We start from the raw sequence: 14,863 nt of genomic DNA, 5'->3' as shown, positions 1-14,863 counted from the left end.
TTGAGAAGATTACCAACATGCATCAAAATTAGTCTCATCAGTCTGTTAGCAAAAGATATTAGAGTATTAGCACATCAGAATTTTAAATAGACTTTCTTTGATTTTGAGTGGACTTTATGGAAGACCAATCATAGGAGAAGAAAGATGAGTGGTTACTGATGGACAATGATTGGCTACTGACGACGGTTGAAAAAATTCAATGACAAAAATGTAATGTTTAAAAGTTTAATGGTAAAATCGATACATCTTATAGTTCAATATTTAAAATAACGCCATTTTTAACTTCAATAATTATTATTAAAACGTTGTCATTTTATCTATGTTATCACAATGATAAAAAGATGTTTCCACGTTATCATGTCATTAAAATTTATTAGTAAAGTTCAATGGTATCCGACTAATTTATCCTTTTTTTTTTAAAGGGTACGAAGAGTGGAGAAGTTTCTTATAATCTGTCAGACCACATTCTGTGTTTGACAATGTCCCACGATGATCGCCACATCGGTAGCCGTCCGATTAACATACTTTCAACCTTATCCAAAAGATCAACGACAACTGAAAATGATCTGCCCGACTTACCTTAATCAACAAGCATTAACCAACATCTAAACCAATAATATCAGCCCACGTGTATATCATACCATTCGCAACTGCATATGCGCCCTTCCAAGAGCTATTTATAAAACCATTCATCAATCATTAATTAAAAAACAAACAAACCCAAGTTCGGCTGAAGGAGTAGAAAAAGTGCTCAAAGACAAAGGCTTTGCCTATATCTTGTCAACCAAGCCACGAGCTTCAAGCCCTGGAAGATTTCTTTTGATCAAGAGAAAAAAGCTTTATCCTTTTTTGCTTTGGGTTCATCTTCACAAGGTTTGCCTTTCTGGGTTTCCCTTGCATTTTCAGTCTGTTTCATGTATGTTTGATAGACCTTTTACTTTATTTTCTGTTGGTTTTTTTTCTGGGTAATCAGAAAGGATGGTTTCAGTTGAAATTTGGGACTTTTCATTTTTTGTTATATGATTATGTTTTCCTCAACTGTGCAAAAGGGGAAAAAAACACTGTGATCATGGATAAAATTTGGGTCTTAAACTTTACAAACTTTCCTTTTCATTTTGGCTTTTAATTTCAGGAGGAATGGCAAAGAGTTACTACAAGCAAGAGCATGATCTGGGTATGTATTGAAACCTTTTATTTGTTATGAACGTATGTATCTTTAATTTCTCTGTTATTTATGGTGAACCAGTCTGAATTATGATATTTATGGCGAAATCAATTATTTATATTTTGTGGGAGCTAATTATTTTTCCCATGTTTGGTTCTGGCTTCAGAGAAGAGGAGGGCAGAGGCTGCTAGGATTAGGGAGAAATACCCGGATAGGATCCCGGTAACGCTTCAGCTTTTATTTCCGATCTCGATATCTGCCGTTATTGTTCATCTAACATGGTCTACCAGTTTTGATCAGCCTGTATATTTGTTGGTGATTAGCAGTGTTCCAAGCTTGACTTGTTTATTATCCCTCTTTTATTTTTAAGGTGATCGTGGAGAAAGCGGAGAGGAGTGATATCCCGAACATCGACAAGAAGAAGTAAGCATCACCAATATCTTATTTGTGGCTTTAGATTCTCTTGATTCATTGTCTCACCCTGTTGAAAACGTCGTCTGGTGTTAGTTTCTTTGATTTATCTATCTCTATCATATTGCACCTCCGACACTATGGTTTCGATGATCAACATCCATAGCTGCTATAAAGAAGTATCATAAAGAGTAAAGTGTATGATGATGATTGTTGATTCTCATGTTGATGTGGATGCTATTCCACCATTTTTGACTGTCTTGGACATATGAAATCGTTCGAATTGCTTATTTATTTCCTGGGGTGCTCTTCAGTAGAGATTATCTTCGTGTGATATGATTCTCAAATTTACAGGTATCTTGTCCCAGCTGATTTGACTGTCCGTACAATTCGTATATGTTATCCGTAAAAGGATCAAACTGAGTGCAGAAAAAGCAATATTCATATTTGTGGACAATGTTCTCCCTCCAACTGGTAATCCCTTGCACTTACATCCATCGCTGCTCGATTCTTTACCTTTGCTATCTGATTCAACGGGGCTAAACCCCTTTTTGTGGTTTTGCAGGTGCCATTATGTCTGCCATATACGAAGAGAAGAAGGATGAAGATGGATTTCTTTATGTTACTTACAGTGGGGAGAACACATTTGGGGATCGGATTTCTCAGTAGCCTTTGGTAAATTCGTTCCCGACGTCGCTTTTATCTTTTCCTCATTTCGCCAGACCCGTGTATTACCTCTAGCATCACCATTTCCATTTCCTTTGGGACGGTAATTTCGTCATCACTAGTATTATCAAGAGAACTGGTGGCAATACGGTGTACAGCCGAATATTGTATATAAATTTTATGATTTCCACTCTGTGAATAAGTTCTATCACTTGAATTCGATTGCTCCAGTTGCAGAAAGATGTTAGCAACTTAGCATATATATATGTATGCAATAAATTAGCTCAAATTTTTTTATATATATTTTTTGTTCGATTGTTTCATTTGATTTATTCATAGAATGGAAATACAAATAATTATGAAATTAAATTTTGGAGTGAAGGACTATAGAATAAATGAACTATCGAGACATTACATTACACAAAGGACTCCCACTCTTCAGACTCTCACCTATACCTACTATATCTACTCACTTGAAGGTTCATATTCTTAATTTGGCTGTCTCTTGGGACGACCAATATGAATCTACTGTCTGCAATCTTTGCAGAAGCAACTTACGTGTTTATCGATTCGATTTGCTCCGTCATTCATTGTCCGCAATGTATGCCAATTCTAGACGATCAGAAAATTTATGCATGGCCCGATATAAATGACAAAAACAAGCCATTGTAACACACTAGAATATGGAAAATGAGTTTACTAACCTTGAAGTGAAGTTGGCATTATTATTCAGAGGAATCAACAAGCTCTTCGAATTCACCGAATATATTCGGACAGTCATCCCATTTTCCCTGTTCTCTTGCTTCCCAGTAACCCGCCCACGTAACGGAAGGATCCATTTTCATCGTCTTTCTGGAACCACCTAGGCTTCCACCCATTTTCTTGTAGTTTTCTCGACTGTGCAGGACCAGAGACGGCATGAATATCAAGCAATATAAGCAATAATATAAGCAAGACGCAAAAGACAACATGCAAGGAGGCTTTTCTGGAGGCAATGACCCATTTACAATAAGTTCCTGTCAACAAATAAATGCATGTGCATAGAAACATACTATTCTCTGCCTCCTCTCTAATCGTTGTTTCTCTGCGTTTGCTCTATCATATTCCCCCATTCTCCAAATGGCGTTGATCTGGTCGAAGCCTTGAGTCCGTAGGTGGGAGCTTCTCCTTAATTCGTGATCAAATACCCCAAGTCAGACAAAGCTATAGAAAACAATTAAATATGCATAAGAGGAAAATGAAATTGCTTATGAGAAACTGATGTAATACATCATCTCTACCTGCAGTCCAGGCGTTAGTTCATTTAGTGTAATTGCAAATGATGTTAAATTGTAGCGAGTCAGATTAGGAGGTGGTTTGTTCCTCTTCCATAGCAAGGTGGCACTCGATGGAGGACTGCAGTCCTTTGGTTTGCCATTGCCACTGCCATTGCCATTGCCATTGCCATCACCGTTGATGTAATACATGCTGTCATCCCATTTGCCAAATAATGTTGCAACTTTTCTACTCGAAAGGTCTTCAATAAATCCATGAACCTATTTAAATGAAGGTCGCAGGATAAGAAATTACTACATAAAATAACTCTGAAGACACAGAAGATAGACTACAATGGATATGAAGCAATCCAGGGGGATAAAACAATTATATTGACTACTAACCTGGTGAGGGTTCCGGTCAAGAATAGATTGCTCTTTGAATTTGAGTTGGCATGAATACTGGCGATTCCCATGAATGCACATCAAGCCATGGTGATCGCAATATACTTTACCAAGGATAAGGTTATAAATACTAGTTGTTACCTGCAGAGAATGAGGTCCAAATAAATCATACCACACAAATAGAAAGGGGAAGCTAGTATACCAAAACGCCTAAATAGCAAATCCAGTAAACACAGCCCCGTATAGTGCACACCTTGCTCCACTGAAATATTTCACCATCATCAAACTCTATGGTCAGAACTCCAACAGGGTCGAGCTGAATTGAACGCCCCCAAAACTTTGTGCACAGGTTACTGTCGCCCCAGAATTTCCACCCTCGCCCTTCACAACGACAGGCAATAAGGGTTGGGTGATGACTAACCTGTTTCAACCTGAAAGGTAAGTCATATGTGCTATGGAACTGCATTACAATATTTGCACTTTCACATCCAGATAAATAGAAGCAACAACATAGGAAGGAAAATACTCATAATGCCTACAAACTAGTATAATTCAAGTTTTCCTCCCGAGTTCATCAAGAACACTTGTAATGTTTCTCTTCACTGTCTTAAGAATGTGAGACTTTTTTTTTTCATAAATAGTTCAAATTATTGTTGAGGACACTACCAAGGCAATAATTTCCAACATCTTGATTATCCATATGAAGAAGGTGATGACAGTCCCCCCCCCCCTATTTATTTATTTCTAAATATATGCGTGTGTGTTACCAAAGGGTATGCAAAAGTGTATCATCTAGTTGATCTTGTTCCAACTGCTGAAAAGTCAAAAGCACTTGATGTAACAAAAATTAATAGAAAATTTCATAGCTTGTCAGTTTCAATTTCAATATAAAGCTGCACATTTCTTAACATGAAGTTTAGTCATTGATGATCCTGACTGCTGACCTTCTCAGAGAAGAAACGAAGTCCTTTGTCAGGATAGTCTGCTTCATAAGTTTCCCCTAGCAATGGATTGAAGGGCTTACAATGTCGGCCTTCAGAGGAAGCATACCCGGAAACAGCAAATGCAGCAACATTAAGAATCCTCTGGAGACTGTTACCCTGAGAATGTACAGAAAACCCAGGCATTATTGAACTGAAATAAAGCAAGATCATCTGCTGCTATGTTTACAGAACTTTCAAAAGCATTGCAAAAAGACCAAAAACTTTCGGGACAGGAGATTTCTCAAATTTCACTCTAGATATTATTACTTATCAGTTAAGAGTGCACCAATTTCTCAAATTTTAGATGTACTCCCATGCTGTAAATTGTCTGGAATCTTGATTTAAATTTGCTATACCCCTGGAGATAAATAGTGCATTTATCAAGAGAAGCACAAAATATTAAAGATGAAATGTATGAATAACGTACTTCTTTTCCATACTCGTATGCTCGGTCCAAAAGATAAGAATATTCTAGGTCCTCAAAACATTTCTGAAGGGATGATATTGGTTCATTAAAGTAAACAGGGAGACATACTCGTGTGAGATCCTTTCCCACATTGTCTTTGATCATAGACCAAAGGCTAACCCCTTTCTCTTTTTCGACTGGATCAGGAAGCTTTTTCCGTCTCTCAATTTGAGGATATCTGGAATCACAATCTCCTTTATCAGCATGCATCTTTTCCACATTACCAAATTGATTTTCAGTTTCTTTCAGATTATCTGCATGATCGATTGCAGCTTCAGTAAAATACTCTTTGGTATCAAAGAACAAGGTTCCATCTTCATGAAAAACTTCCTCGAGCTCTTGCTTCTCTACATCATCAGATGATTCTGTAGTGCTGCATTCTGAGAAACCAAACAAACGTCAGGCCATAAGAGAGCAGGACAAGAATTAGTAACCAGAAACATTGGTTAATGTTATCACAACATTTCTGAACAAACATGCATTAAAGTCAACTAACGCGAGAATGATGATGGCAAATAAGAGGACAGGAAATTTCCATTGAAACTTTAGATGTTCAGAACATATTTCTACTCAAGAATGCATATCTAAAACACTATGAAATCAGTTTATCTGTAAAGTGCCACCACAGGTCAATAGAAAACAACAAAGACTACCTTCCTTTGCTAACACAATTTAATTTTAACAATTAAAATAGGTGTCAGACATTCACGCATAAACTAAGATGGATACAGAGTTACAGACGGTAATGTACCACTATTTCCATGCCCCAAATTGGAATATCCATGCTTCGTCAACTGATATTCTCCTTGAAATCCAGAGGTTTCAGATTCAATATTAGCTGCCTGAACATGCAAAAAAGACTAAAAAATTAATGCACCATAAACAATATAGCTTAGCAAAATATTGCATAGGATAAGTCAATTATGATGTCGTATCGGGCAATTTCATAAAAAGAATAAACCATTTAGAAGATGAAGTTACTAAAACCAACAATAAGACGGCATTTTAAAAGATAAGATAATTAGAACACATTGTTCAGCAATCCCACCAATATTTAGTTGACCCTATTCCCATATGTAATGGTGTAAGGGGAGGTAGGGTAGTAGGTTGCCCCCAATGCCAGATTGAGAGCAGCTTTCGTGGAAGACCTCCAGCAGTCAGAATTATGAATTGCCCACCGTGGGACTCGATCCCACGACCACAAAGTTAAGAACCTTGTGCTCTACCAACTGAGCTGGACGAGCAATTCCAATCCCACCAATATGATTATTATTATTATAATTATTTTATTGATCAACTCGAGTGTCTATTTTACCACAATCAATAAGGATTTAAGGTAAGCTTCCACAATCATTTTACCAAAAGGAAGGTTAAAAGTACAATGGAAATGTGTTATTATGATATTACAAAATGCAATAAACCAATAATACATGTACAAAGGATATCACATGAGAAAAAAGTGGAAAAAAAAATGGAGAACTCAATAATGTTTATAACATAAAAAGTATATTACATTATACTGCCAAGTGCCAAAGTTTCAATAAAACATTCTACAATGAGAAACAATTGCGAACACAGAACCAGTTTTAATTGATCACTACACTAATTACCCTTCATTAGCAGTCATCACTTGTATCACCTATAGAATGACTCTAATGCATCAAGTAACAGAATACATTTGTTTTACTATTGAGCAAAAGCTTTGTTATTCATTCCCACTAGCCATCTAACATTCAAGGATAGTTTTCATCACATCACACATTCATTTCAACCAGCCATCAGAACAGTCAAAGATAGTTTTCATCATATTACATATGAAGATTATTGATACTAACTTTAGTAGGCCTCTATACTCTCATCTGTGAACTGTATCTGTTCATCCCATGAAGTAAATATTATTCACTTCAAATTCTAGGCTCCACCAGTTGAGCTAATTACCAACATGAGCCTGCTAGAGGCTTGACACCCTCTTAGTACAAAACACCATGGGATTAAAAAAAATACACTTTCATAATTTAACTTATTAAGTTGAACTTGATACTCATCCAAGTCAACTAAATTGATCTTCACTCTAATTTAGAAAGGAAGAAATTTAATTTAGCTCATGAAACTATTCAGATTCCAAATTATTAAAAGGTGTGAATAACTAAAGATCAAGCATTTTCATTCAAAGACACGTACTAATTACTAAGCTCACATTACCTCCAATTGCCTTAATGTGTCGAGCAAATTAGATCTTTCTTCATAAAGAACTTTAAGTTGCCCTTGTATCTCTGAGAACTCTGAGAGCATAATCTTCTCACAATCCTTCACAAGGTTATCACTGATTCCCTCCTCATGCAACCGTTTCTTGAGCCTATCAGTTGATATAGACAAATCATGGGGTACAAGGTTGAGATTATCGTTTAATGGTCTCAGCGGAAGGATGCTCCTGGTTGATATCAAAGCTTGTATCCAAGCAACCCGATCTTTCTTTGAATCAGTTCTCAAATGAAGGGTCTTTGTAGCAGTAAAAATGTAAAACCGTCTATCATCAGATTTGCTCTCCCGGAATGATGAAATCTGCTACAAAAATTCAAATAACAACACCATGAGTAATGCAAGAGTTCCATTACTGTCATATAATCACATAGATCATCAAAACATTTTATGCCTCATTTAATGATCACATCAAATAAAATCACAGAAGAAATTCATGAATGATACATATTATAAAAGTCATTTTCCAGAAATAAAAATGGAATAAATGCTATCAATTCAAGACAATGCACGTTGAAAAGAACAAAATTAAAGCCTTGAACAACTCGTTGAGGTAATGAGGTAGCATTATTGCTCAAATTTTTCTAAAACTTCCGGAACAAAAACAAATATCTGTGAAGCTGTAACCTCAGCAAGAGCCAAACCGCATTTACCATCAAACACCAGATGATTGCACAAAATAACAAGACTCTTTAGGTCTCTAGCAGGAGAAATTGTTTTAGCAACAAATAAAATAAAAATCCCACATGAAACAAAAACAAAACTAAAAAATTGATCACAAAATCCGATGCTAATTCCAACCTTTTAAGCATTACAACTGCCGAGGGTCATTAAACGAAGCCGATGAATCATCATTTGGATCTACTTTTGCTTAGTGAATATATACTTAAAAACAATAAGGGAAAGAAATACTATTATATCCTTTCAGTTTTCACGGGTTTCTAAACAGTGTTCACCATAAAATTCCATACGATCTTCACGACGAAAGCCCATCAACTAGCCTCAAGCACCCCACTTTGTCTTTTGTTTATTTCAATGCTTACAAACTAGAGAATACCATGTAAAAAATAATTAAGAATAAGAAGTTACCTCTCTATTACAAGACAAATAATACCAAACTCAAACAAAGGATGACTACAAACAAAACCCACATCTACATTTCAGAGAAGCACTTCTTAACATCCCCATTTTTTACTTATACATGGCTTCTGATAATGTGAGTTTGATTAAGTTAATGTGAATCATTTGAAATCTCTAATTTCCTTTACCATTACATTGGGGGAAATCAGTATTTTTGAGACCTAAAAGGCCAAAACTACATCAGCTGGAAAGCAAAGGGAATGTACATGATAAAACGTGAGAATCGAAAGGAAAAGAAGTGCAAAGAGATCAGAAGCAAAAGAAAGAAAGAAAGGATGGAAAAACGTCGGACTTCAAGTAGTTCGTATCGACGTTGCTGGCTTTAAAAGCGTTCATCCATCTATTGAATACCAATTTAAACGATGATGTGACTGACCAGAGCTTAATTCCTAGACCTAAAGCATACGCTATCACAGCCCTCCAAGCACACCTGCTGATGTGACTCACTCTACATAAACAACCAGTTAAAAAGAGTAAATATTATATTAAAAATATAATTTTTTCTACTTTTTCCTATTTCCCCCCAAAGTTAAACATGAAAATTGAATATCAGAAAGCAGATACTCAAATAAGGCGAGAGAAAACGGAAGTTTACAGATTTAAGGTCCTTTTTACAGATCAAACAGCAAATTACGTGCTGAATAATGCAAGAAACTTACGGTTCTTGCACTTCAATTTTCCGCTTTTTCATAGCTTTAGCTCAGATATCAATGCCTATTTTTCCACTGATGACTTTGTTTTGTTTATCAGATGAAAAGATTCATGGTTAATAAAATTAGTGTAAAGCATACTTAGCAACTCTCCGTTCATTTTTTGAATCATAATACAATAGGACTTATTTCTAGAAAAAATTATAGTGCCGCAAAATTGATCGCTCAGATCATCTGGCTGTTCGATTTTCGTTTCTTTTTAGTTTGGATGGAACTTTTGAAATTTGATTTTGATTTTCTGATATGTATACCTTCAAATGAACAATGCCAACGGTTTTCTGGTTCCTCCGTCTACCGCTACAACTGTCGGTCCTCAAAAGCCGATTGGTCGAGATATCACCGATCCATCTGACTTCATCGGGGGAGGGGATGTTCAGACTCTCCGACCGGCAAATTTTCGAGTAAGACAGCATTCCATTACGAAGCAAAAACCACCTGGATCTCCATCCTTTCCCATAATTAGTCCACTTGTAGAGAATTCCAGCGACGGTACCTTCGGACCCTCCCGTCGTCAACCTCGTCGCATTCCCCGTTTCAGATCCGGATAAAGACTCAACCGGCATGCTCCGAGATCGAGTCAACGAAATCTCCGGTGACTGGTCGCCGATGCCTGGACTCTCCAATGATATACAACATAGCGGCTGCATTTCCTTCATCCGCATTGTTTTTAAATTTTAACTCCTCCGATCTCGATCACAACTGAATCAACTGCTGCAACAAACAAAAACGGCTATAACAAACAAATCAAAATATCAATTATTAGCATGAAAATATAAGAAAAAGCATTTAAATTGAAGTAAATTCCGTTTTAGGGTTCAAATAAAAGACCTTTTTGGGAGTATCGTTAGTTGAGAGTTTAAGCTTTGGTTTACAGTTCTGAGACTGAGAGATCCATAAAGGGGAAAAAATATATAGAACCCACTTATATAATACTTTTTTTTTATTAAGAAACTAGTTTTAAATTTTCCAAATAGAAAATGGCAGATTTGTAATTAAGTTGAGAATAGCTTTTTTTATCGGTAAATAAAAGTATGGGACTGTTTGTTTGTTTCTTAATAGAATCATTCAGTGTTGAATGCTGAACGGTTTAACATTCAGCGCATTTGTTTCGTATTTCTGAATGATTCAGTGCTGACTAATTTAGCAAAACAGTGCTAAATGATTCAGCACAGAAATACATTCTGAATGATTTAAAGTCATTATCAAACAATATGTCACATTCAGAGCTAATTCATACAGAGCCTCTGAATTATTCAATATTTGAATCATTCAGTGCTTAATCATTTTGAAGTAAACAAATATCCCCTAAATGTACGAAAATTTAGATAAATATTATGGTTAGAAACTTATTTAAAAATATATAGATCTCAAAATTCTATATTAAAAAAATTTAAATTTATTTTATAATATGATTTTAAAAAATAAGTTTAAAGCTATGTCAATTATAGTTGATTTTGGGTATAATACAAAAAATACTTATAAATTTTAATTAAATAGTCAATTTGATTTTTATTTTTTAGCATTTTAAAAATTTTCTGTAAATGAAAACCAACAAATAATTAAAATTTTAAAATAAAGCTTTCCAAAACTAAAATAAAACATTTAGGATCAAAATACTCTAATTTGTTTTCTATCTCTAGAGAGCTTAAATTTGTTAAAATATTAAATCGATGTTTAATCAAAATGTAGAAATTAACTCAAAATTTAATCTTAATTTTTTTATTATGTCATGTTGTTAATATAATAAAATTTAACATTCGAATGATCATTTCGTGATAGATCGATAATATTAATGATCATAACGTAACATTTGAAAGTTGAGTTATTAAATTACAAGCTTACTAAACCATAAGTTACTTTAGAAAATAATAACTGTTAGATACATTAATATGGATGGATTTTTAAGTTTTATGGATAGAGTAAAAAGTTATAATTTTTTTAACTGATATTAACACGTTGACAAATAAATAAAAGAAATAAATTATAGAATGTTTATTTTTTATTATAAAATTAAAAAAGGGTAAATTACATATTTGGTATCTAAACTATCATTTTTAATCCGTTTTAGTACCTAAACTTTCAGTTGTTTTAAAATCATATCTAACGTTTAGTTTTCATTTCATTTTATTATCCACCGTTAAAAATTTGACGCATTTAGTACCTAAACTATTAGTTTTGACCCGTTTTAGTACCTTAAATTTCAGTCTTTTCAAAACTTAACGTTAAATTTTGAACGAATAACTAAAATGAAACAAAAACTAATTTTTTTAACGGCGGTACTAAAATGAAACAAAAACTAAACTTTATATATGTATTTAAAAAAATTAAAAGTTTAAGTACTAAAACATACCAAAATTAATAGTTTAGATACTAAATACATAATTTACCCCCAAAAAAAATGTTATTAATATATCAAATAAGAATCTTATAAATAAAACCACAGATATCGTTAATAGAAATGATCATACACACTTGGAGGAGACGTAATAAAATATGTTGTGTAAATTGAATAATAATAATATATACAAAATATAGGGTAAAGTACAAAGGATGTTTTATTATTGAGTAATTCGATTATTAGGAGTTACAAAATGATTATTTAATTTTAAAGTGTTGCTTTGTTGAGTTCTTAGACTATTAAAAGTTATAAAATGATCATTCAATTATTCACATGTTTCAGACTCATCATTTCTCGTTAAAAAATTGATGACAGTTTGAGCTAGACATTAACTTGTTTATTGAGATGTTATAATCGTTTGAGATTGATCATATTTTATTATATCACAATCATCAGGTTAATGTTCAGTTCATATCGACGTTAATTTTTAACAAAAAATGACGAATCTAGAATACATAAATAATTAACTAACCATTTAGTAATTTTTAATAGTCGAAAACTCCACAAAATAATATTTTATAATCAATGAATATTTTCGTATCTTTTAATAGCCAATTATTCAACAAAACAATGACTAATGATTGTTGTGTGTTTTGCCTCCAAGGACAGGAAACTAACAACTATATGTATTGAACTAAACTGACTTGAAGCCTTCCAACATAAATTATAAATTAGTAACTATATACAAATAATTAAAATATAAAATTGATAATATTTAAACTCATAAATTAATCGATTAATTGATCGGATACCAGTGATTAATTTTTTTTTAAAAAACTTTTGAGTCACTCACCGACTCAACATGTGGCCTAATTGAGGGCAAATTTCTGTTCAAAAAATCTATTTTTTTCTTAATTTTGAAAATTTAGAATTTTATCTATAATTGTAAATCTAATTCCATTATGAAATTTCCACTTTAATTTAAATTGTTTTAGGTTAACAAATTAGCTAATTAAACTAATGAAATATGTCATATTTGGTATGAGAGAAATAAATTTCAAGCCTTAATCACATATTTTGGGAATTTAAATACAAATGATTGTGTGCTATATAGGAAACTTCCAAGCAATCATGTATTAATTTCATGTGACATTTTTAATTAATCTTTACATGAAAAATTTATTTGGCATGTGTTCAAATATGTAACGTTTTTCACTTATATAGTCTATTAGTATATTTTGGTGTATTGTTTCGGATTAGTAGTTATTTTTCAAATATTTTTCATATATAAATAAAAATATAAATGTAATTATATAAAGATAAAAAACATTTAAGATAAAAATAATAAAAAAATTGATTTAAAAAAATTACTCTTGTATCAATCGATATGGACATGTACAAGTCAATATTGATCGAAATAAATCGATACACATTAAACTGATTGAAATATCTCACATTTTAGACAATAATAATACTTAAAGGTAAAATGGTAATTTTTGCCCATATAATAGACCTAATTTATCATTTTCGCCCTATCGTATGTTCGCATCAATTTAGTCATCGAAGTTACTCAATTGCATCATTTTATACCCTACTCCTAACTTAAACCCTAAAACCATAAAATCTTAAACCCTAAATCATAATTCCATGGCCTCTAAACCATAGACTCTAGCCCTGAACCCTACCTTAAGTTTTATAATTTAGAGTTTTAAGTTAGGGTAAGATATATAATGATGCAATTAAATAACTTTGAGTGCTAAATTGATGCAAAAATACGATAGGAGCGAAAATACGATAGGAGCGAAAATGATAAATTGAGTATACTACAAGAGAAAAGTTGACCCTTAAACCATACTTAAATTACTTGATATTGGTTTAACACAGATATGATATTAACTATTATGTTGCATATTTCAATTTTATAAAAAAATATTGATATTATTATTCATAACTTGTTATCACAGTTTCTAGTTTCATTTATTACTATTTTTTTTTATTAAAGGTTAAGATCTAAATACATAGAGTAAAATTAAAAAGTTTTATACCTTTTTAAGATTATTGGATAATGAAAAATCAAATAATAAGATTAACAATAGTAAATGATAAGATATTTACTGGAAAAAAAACAAGGAGAAAATCTCAACATTTGATTTCTCCTCGTCCAACGATCTTAAAATTGTGTAAAACTTTAGTTTTACACTAAGGGTAAATGGATCTTAACCCTTTTAGGTATAGGATCCAATGGTGTAAAACTTAATATTAACAGTAGGAAAACAGAATATATTCACTGAAAAACGAATAATGAGAAAATTTCAGCCTTTGATTTTCCATCATCCAACGATTTTAAAATGTAGTAAATTAATGGTTGAGATTTTTTTATTTACTTTTTGTTTTTTTTTACGAATATCTTCTCATTTCCTATTATTAATCTTAACATTTGATTTTCTCTCATCCAACGATCCTAAAAAAGTGTAAAACTTTTTAGTTTTACACTATGTAATTGGATTCTAACACATATTAATAATTTCAAAATATATTATTTGTAATTTCAAAATTGGAGAGTCAAAACTATATTAAAAATATGTTAATATGGTTTATTATCGGTTGAAAATGTCTTAAGTTAAGTCCAAATTTTAAAATATTTTTTAATAGAAACGATTAATATTATTTAAAAGTGAAAATATCCAAAATTACAATAAGAGTTTCCAACTATTATTGTAAACTAAATACATAATTTGGACATTTTCATATAACATTGAAACTAGTCATTTTAGATCATATAAGGATCATACAGGAAAAAAGGTTAAAAACCAAATCAAAAGGCTCGAATAAAAAAATAGATACGAGCAAATCTGGCTGCATCAACAAATGAATCATAAAAGGGAATTAAACTATTGAAAGATCACTATAAACCGCAAATCAGAGCTAAGCGTTGTGATAAACTATTTATGAACGCAAAATCGCGCATCCAAATTTAATTTGAGGGTAATTACAGGGAAGATCAACAAGACTATAAATAAATGCCATCTTGATCAGTTGTGGCATCGTCAAATCCAACAATGAGAAA

At 32.6% G+C, this 14,863-nt stretch overlaps 1 protein-coding gene and 1 pseudogene across 1 annotated transcript; one reads left to right on the top strand and one right to left on the bottom strand.

The window, feature by feature from the left end:
• Positions 1 to 755: 755 nt before the first annotated feature.
• Positions 756 to 2,471, top strand: LOC120213741 (annotated as a pseudogene).
• Positions 2,472 to 2,583: 112 nt separating this feature from the next.
• On the bottom strand, positions 2,584 to 10,334 carry LOC120213740 (oxysterol-binding protein-related protein 2A-like). Its single transcript, XM_039211798.1, is given in 14 exon segments — positions 2,584 to 2,854; positions 2,947 to 3,057; positions 3,059 to 3,139; positions 3,295 to 3,351; positions 3,353 to 3,409; positions 3,523 to 3,777; positions 3,901 to 4,041; positions 4,154 to 4,321; positions 4,845 to 5,000; positions 5,311 to 5,729; positions 6,101 to 6,191; positions 7,552 to 7,914; positions 9,710 to 10,188; positions 10,287 to 10,334. Coding segments are annotated over 12 exon segments (2,289 nt in total). The 5' UTR covers positions 10,121 to 10,188; positions 10,287 to 10,334; the 3' UTR covers positions 2,584 to 2,854; positions 2,947 to 2,967.
• Positions 10,335 to 14,863: the final 4,529 nt, after the last annotated feature.

Source organism: Hibiscus syriacus, unplaced genomic scaffold, assembly GCF_006381635.1.
Source record: "Hibiscus syriacus cultivar Baekdansim isolate YM2019G1 unplaced genomic scaffold, ASM638163v2 tig00110044_pilon, whole genome shotgun sequence".
Taxonomy (NCBI): Eukaryota; Viridiplantae; Streptophyta; class Magnoliopsida; order Malvales; family Malvaceae; genus Hibiscus; species Hibiscus syriacus.
The sequence above is the reverse complement of the archived record's forward strand: the minus strand, read 5'-3'. Positions and strand labels throughout refer to the sequence as shown.